At 28.6% G+C, this 7630-nt stretch overlaps 1 protein-coding gene across 1 annotated transcript; it reads right to left on the reverse strand.

Annotated features, from left to right (window-relative positions):
• Window positions 1–565: 565 nt before the first annotated feature.
• Window positions 566–4752, reverse strand: LOC115725081 ((R)-mandelonitrile lyase 1). The gene is made up of 5 exons (XM_061116939.1): window positions 4543–4752; window positions 3755–4423; window positions 3612–3653; window positions 1566–2409; window positions 566–843 (listed from the first exon to the last, which is right to left on the reverse strand). The coding sequence occupies exons 1-5, from the start codon at window positions 4649–4651 to the stop codon at window positions 789–791; spliced, it is 1719 nt and encodes a 572-aa protein (XP_060972922.1). The 5' UTR covers window positions 4652–4752; the 3' UTR covers window positions 566–788.
• Window positions 4753–7630: the final 2878 nt, after the last annotated feature.

A 7630-nucleotide genomic window follows, 5' to 3' on the forward strand; every position in this document is an offset into this window, starting at 1 on the left:
AAACATTCCATACTTCACTATCTTCTCAAATTTCTAGCAACTCTCGAATCACTCACAAAATGCCCCAATAAAACCAAAGTTTTCAAAGTGCTAGCTACCAACTTCACCATACTATATGGGGGGCATGTCTCATGTAGTATTTTTTAGCTTTGGTTATAAGTCGCCAAAATACACTAACTCTATAAAATTTTTTATTTTTAGTCACAACAAAATTTATGACTAAAAGTAAAAAAGTTGTGACTAATTATAAATTATCATTCTTATGTGGTGACTAAAAGGTCCATGGCTAAAAGTATTAGTCACAAAAATTATAATTTGTTGTGACTAAATGCGTTTTTAGTCACAATAACAATACTTATTGTGACTAAAACTAAATTAGTAACAACTTGTAGCTAAATACTACGTTTTAGTCACAAGTAAGTTTTTATTGTGACTAAAAGTCACATTTAATTAGTTACAAAAAAATATGTTGTGACTAAAAAGTTATTACTAAAAATAGCAGTTTTTTGTAGTGTAAATCTTTTTCCATGTCATTTTGTTGTAACATGTGTATTAAACACTTGTAGAAATTCAAAAAAAGAAAAAAAATCTCCAATTTATAACTTCATGAAATTTAAGATAAAATGTAACTCTTATTGACACACTTAATATATATTGTTGGAGTTACAAAAGTTACAGAATAAAAACTAGATGTATACTTTTCAAATAAATGTTACATTTTAACAAATTATATTTTATGGCACATTAATATTTATAACATCATAACATTATTTTATGATGTAATGATATTATTCTGCCTTTGCTTCGACTTCCCTTTCCTGCAACATCTTAAGCCCAACATACCTGCTCAAATTAATCAAACACAAACACAAAACACTTATGAGATTTCTTATGAGGCCCAAATAATAGATATAATTGAATTATTATTACCATTTTATATGTTGTTTTTATATATTAATGTTTTCCATTTAAATATAAATATCATAATATATAAATTGTAAATATTTATACAAAATATTTAAAATTGTATCTTTTATATAATTTATACGAATTATATGTTACTTTTTTTTTTATATATTTTTTAAATTATTTTTACGTACAAAAAAAATAACGTATAAACAACATAATACAATATTAATATAAAGTAACTTGGAAATAATGTAAAATAATATTATTGTAAAAACCACATTCCGTATCTTTATAAAAAATATTTAAATTCGTTAAAAGGTTGAAAAAAACTATAAATTCATATTTTAGGTTTATATAAAAACAAAAATCAAACCTTTAAATGATAAAATCGGTTATTGGAAAATCATAATAATTATTAGAACTCATAACTTTTTTTATAATCAAGGGTATTAATCTCAACAATTGTGCTACATGCATACATTATAAATCTTTACTTATTAGTGAAATATTTTAAATTTATAAAAACGGAAATATAATCTTGAAGACACAGCCAATAAAAATAATTTATTTTGTAAAATAAATTTCATTAGCTCTCTCTTTTTCTCCTCATTAATTAGCTCTATAAATTTTTTCAAGGACAATATAATTTAACTTACCGGCCTAACATCATGGTAGTGGCTTGAGGATTGGTCCCGGGACTGACACGAAAAGTAGAACCATCCACAACGCGAAGCGAATTAACCCCCGTAACTCGAAAATCACCATCGACAACTTTCCCAACCGTGCATCCACCATGGTAATGCCATATGGTTGTCACACTGCTTCGACAAAATTCTTCCATTGCCGACTCATCTGACTGATTCGTCGGCAAAGAAGGCCCAAAATACATAAAATTTCTCTCTTCATTAGAATCAACCATCTTAAATCGTTCCATAGATTTGCTGCTTAACACCTCACCGATCTTCCTCACCGCGCTAACACACTGGGAGAGGTCTTTAGGGTGAGAGAAGTAATTGAACCGCACATGCGGAGTGACTCTCACATCGTTGGATGAAGCCAACCATAGAGAGCCACTCGACAAGGGATGCCTTAGCTTTTCGCAAATGATGGCCATACCCAAATTCGCGGTGGAGGATTTAGGGTACATACTAAAAGGTAACGGAGTTGGGGAATTGGGAAGATTAGCCGAGATGGTTTCCATGAAATAATGGTCTGTAATTCCTACAACTTGAACCGCGGAAGGCTCAGTTGGAAATGGGATTATGAGATTGATGTTGTTACGAGGGTTATCAGCAATGAAATCTCCTACATTAGGTTGAGAAAGGACTATTGGGATATTAAGTGATGAGAGGTAAGAATGTGGGCCAATTCCACTTAGTAGCAAAAGTTGAGGACTTCCAATTGCACCAGCACTTAATATAACTTCTCCTTTGTGTCTAACTAACACTGTGTGAGATTTTCCTTTTGAATCACTATATATCACTCCAATGGCATAAGGTTCTGTGGAATTAAAATCAATCAATTATTTCAAACATTATTTTATGATAGAATCATATATAAATATTACAAAAAATCTTACTTTTAGTCACAATAAAATTTGTGATTAAAAGTGAAAAAATTGTGATTAATTACAAATTATCATTCTTATGTTGTGATTAAAAAGTTCGTGACTAAAGCTAATAGTCACAAAAATTACAATGTTGTGACTAAATGTATATTTAGTCACAATAGCTGTTGTGACTAAAATTAAATTAGTGACAACTTATATCTAAATATTATATTTTAGTCACAAGTAACATTTTGTTATGACTAAAACTCACATTTAGTAAGAAAAAAAATTATGTTGTGATAAAAAATTATCACTAAAAATAAAAATCTTTTGTAGTGAAAATAGATACATGCACACCTCAAAAAATTATATACCTAATAAAGCACTCTTATATTAAAAAATAATTCTAACTTTGTTCAAAAAGTCCCTAAAAACAATTCTAACTTAAAATAATTTTTAAACTTTACTCTTAATTAATTAATGTTTTTTTTTTTTTTTACTTTTAAAAAGATTAATATAAATTAAAAATAATAAAATTGAATGCGTTCATTATTTCTATCATATCTTTTTTTTTTGTCCTCTCTTCAGCTTCTAAATCATTTAATATCTCCTTCAAAAAAAAAAAAAAAAAAAATCATTTAATATCTTTGAGATCTTTAAATTTACAAAAAATACTAAAAGTATTAGCACTGTCATATTATTATTAATTTTTATTAAGTATTTAGTCTCACATAGTTTAATTTAATAATTATTATATATAATATCACTAATTATTTATAAAACACTGCTTATTTAAAATTATACTAAACACTACTGATATTTAATAAGAATACTGTAAACTTATAATGAGACATTATTATTTTATATCTTGTAAAAAAGATAAAATAATGTCTATATTAAAATAATACAAATAGGTTCCATTAAAGAAAAAAATACAAATAGAGATCCACTCTCTCTAGACCACCATTTCAATAATTAAAAACAATAACTTTAAAAATATTATTTTACACTTTGTCAAAAGAGATATCATAGATTAGTCAAAAAAGATAAAATGAAAGAAGAGCAAGCTTATTAAAATGTTAAATGTAATAATTACATTTCTTTGTAGTTTTTGGAAAAATTTAATTTAATTACTATAAACTATTTAACATACTTGGAGAGTTCTGATCACTGTCATCGCCAGAATGATAATTACCTGTGTCTCATAACAAGTAAAGTGTTAGGTCATAATTTACTATAACACAAATTAATAACTGTAAAATAAAAATAAAACTCATTAATAAATATTATTATTACTTGATACTTTTGTAGAGAAGATGATTCTGTCCACAGTGGCATGAACAACAACTTTTAAGTTATTCAAATTTCCTTTATTAAGAAGCTCCACAGCACCATGTCTTCTCCCAACTTCATCAAAAGTTGAGCCAGAAATTTTAGTACCAAGTTTGTGATTCAAATCAAATCCATTATTTGGACCCACACCAACTTCTAACAACGCATCTCTAAAGGAAGATTGCCAAAGGGGCAACTTAGGCCGAAACACTAAACTCTCTTCAACCCACTCATACGCCTTCTCAACTCTATCCATCTCCCATTTTACTCCTGATTTCGAGTAGAAACCCTCGTCTCCTCGCGAAAAGAAGCCAGCATTAATCATGCTGGACCCTCCCAAAACCCTACCTCTCACATTCTCAACCCCGTCCTCAGAAGTAAACCTCTGGGCCGGGGTAACCCTAGTTTCTTCTTCTTCTTGCATGAGATTTGCGAGAAATCCACTTAGGTGCAAGACATTCGGGTTTGATGTGGGGACACTGCCTCTTTCGAGGACAAGAACTGAGTAGTTTTCGGATAGGGTGGCAGCCAAGGGACACCCGGCTGTGCCACCGCCGATTATGATGTAGTCATAATATTCTTCCTCTAATGACATCTCTGTGGCATCATACACAGATTTCATGTACCTAAAATCTGTAAAATTAAAATAATAAAGAATAATTGTTAATGATTGCCAAAATATTTTCTTCCAACAATTAATATTTTCTGCCTATTAATTAGAATAATAATTAATATGTATACATAATACATACCATGATCAGATCCAGAGGTAGCCAACGCCAGAACCTGTTGCTGGTGATGAAAATTAAGACATAAAATTATTAAGAACAGAGATGAAATATAAGCAATGAATGATACCATTTCTGTAATTATTCTAGTTTTTCTCTATAATGTATTTCTATATATATATAAATGAAGGATGCATATTTATATATAGGAAACGATAGATGGCATGCATTTATGGTATTCAAGTTTCAAGCCATACCTAAATGTATATAGTATAATTTAATATTAATTTTTATATATTTAATTTTAATAACAGAATGATAATCACGTGTGATAAGACAAGTAGATATTTTTGTTTTTGAAATTAAGAAAAAAAAAATTAGTGGATAGATAAAGGCAACTAATAGGACCAGAAGTTTGGAAGGTACGATCATGACTCGTGATATGAAAAAATAAGGTGTCGTTTGGTAACACTTTTGTTTTTAAATTTTTTAATCACAAAATGAGAGAAATTTTTGTTTTTAAAAAATTTATTTTTGAAAAACAAAAATGCGTTCTGTAACCACTTTTGTTTTTTCAATTTTAAAAACAGAAAACAAAAGTGTGTTCTGTAAAGTTCATTTTTATTTTTATTTTTTGATTTTATTTAAGTCGGATCTAAGTCCGGGGTCGGATTCGGGTTCAAGTCAAAAGTCGGGTTCAGCGCCAGGGCCGTGGGGAGGGGATTTGGGTACGGGTCTGGTCGTAATCCAAAAGATTGATTAAAAAAAAACTGTTTAAAAAAATATTGAAAGTAATTTTTTTTGTTTTTAAAATTTTGATTTCTAATTATAAAATTGAAAAGTAAAAACAGTTTTATAGAACATGTTTTTTAAAAATATTTTCACTTTTCTACTTTTAAAAACAGAAAAGTGATTAAAAAAGTGTTACCAAACGCCACCTAAGTGTTTAGACATGATACTACACAATAAATTTGAAAAGCACCACACATAAATACGAATAAATTAGTCCAGAGCATATGTGCACATTAAAAAATCTTGTATTTGATAATAATAAACTAGCTCGAGATCGCACGTGCGTACGTTAAAAAACCTTAAATATTAATAAGTATAATCAAATTATATAATAAATCTAATAATTTTCTATAAAACATACATAATTAGTTCATTGATTGTGAAAAATGTAGAAAAGTAAGTATGAATTCGAGCTAAGAAAATTGGCTGGCTTTGTTAAAAAAAAACAACAAACATTCGAATAAAGCACAATTTAAATTGGAACAATATGTAACAAAAATACTGTGCTTAAATTTTGATACAGTATAACACAACCCAATTTTTTTATGACATTTTTTGAAAAGTACAAAAATATATAAATGGAGCACACAAAAATTATTTACATCACTTAAACACATGAGTAAGGTCCAACTATATTTATATAAATATATATATAGGGACATAATTTTGTTCAGGGATTGTACTTTCACGGAATGTATTCCGTGATATACAACAGTCGTTAATAGGAGAGTTATTTGATCTGAGGGTTGAGATTGATCTAGAGGTAATCAGGGTTAAAAAATAATAATGTACCCTGAGACCTATTATTACACGTACTTTGAGACCTATCTAATGTATTCCGTACATCATAGAATACATTATGTGAAAGTACATAAAAAAACAAAATCGTGTCCCTATATATATATATAGACGGTAAAATGATTTAGGGTTAGATTTGTGGTGACATTTGAGGACATGATTACATTTGGTGCCAGATCATGTAATTGTCAGAAAATATATGAGGGTCAAATGAAAGTGCAAACAACAAAAAAATAATAATTTGAGGGGGCCATTAGATAAGTTTTTAATAAAAAAAAAATTATTTAAATTATAACGATTTTTTTTAATATATATATCTACCATATAATAGAAGAATATATTATTAACAAGTCTTTTGTGATTTTTTTTTTTTTATGAATAAATCTTTATATTATATATAATTATATTTGGACAGCACATACCTCCGTCGGTGATTATATCATCATCTCTATTATCTATCACCAAAGTCTAATCAATAATGTAATAATAATAATAATAAAGAAAGCTGAGACCAATAAATTTTGTCATCAATAACATTTTGTCTTCCCATAATTTTCTATTCTCAATCATTTGTTAAAAATGAGTATCTTTAGATCTAGAACACTCCCACTACTTTTTCTACTTTATTAAAATTCTATAATCTATGCATCAATATCTTTATAATTTTATATCATATAAATAATATATTTATATTTTATATTTGGGCTATTTCCATTAAAGAAAGATTTTTATAAATTTAATCGATTAGTGGCTGATGCCTTAGCAGATTGGGCAAGAGGCTCAAAGTCCTGTTCTCAATTAGAAATTTAATTTTTTAAAAAATAAAAAATTAATTAACGTGTCAAACTTAAATTAATTTAACATAATATGAGATACTACTTTTTAATTTGGTTGTTCATCTGATCCAGTCCGTATTTTTTTTATCAAACAACATCCAATTTGCACTAAGTGCGGATTTCATATTTTGAATCCAATCTGCATAACAGTTTAAATTCAATCCGCAATAGTGCGGATTGAATCAGTTATTTTGGATCAGTTATTAAACCGTCAGGTATAAGACCAATAAAATATTCATTTACCTCCATCAATTCCTCGTGGTCCGCCTGGCGTCCATCTAGTTAGAACCGCCTGCGAAACCAAGAGTTGGCATATCAGGTCGTATTCAGGGCGAGCTTACTAATGCCGCTTAATTTGGAAATTAGAAATGAAACATGCGCCTATTCTACTATCAGGCTACTAACATGCTTCCTAACAGGCTTTTCTTTTTCATAACTGAATAAAATAAACTACTAAAGCAATAAAGGCTTACTGAACCGTGAACCGAGCTAACTGCTGATGATGATTGTACATGTCGTGACGATCTTCGGAAGACAACCTGGCGGCTATGATACCAAGTTGTAACACCCTAACTATTTTAGGCGTATTACGTGATTTTTAAACGTACTGTGCAGCTCGTTGCTAATCAACGAGGTTTATAGAAAAACGTGATTAATTAAAATTTTGCTTTTTCATTAAACTTATA

Source organism: Cannabis sativa, chromosome 6, assembly GCF_029168945.1.
Source record: "Cannabis sativa cultivar Pink pepper isolate KNU-18-1 chromosome 6, ASM2916894v1, whole genome shotgun sequence".
NCBI classification, from domain to species: Eukaryota; Viridiplantae; Streptophyta; class Magnoliopsida; order Rosales; family Cannabaceae; genus Cannabis; species Cannabis sativa.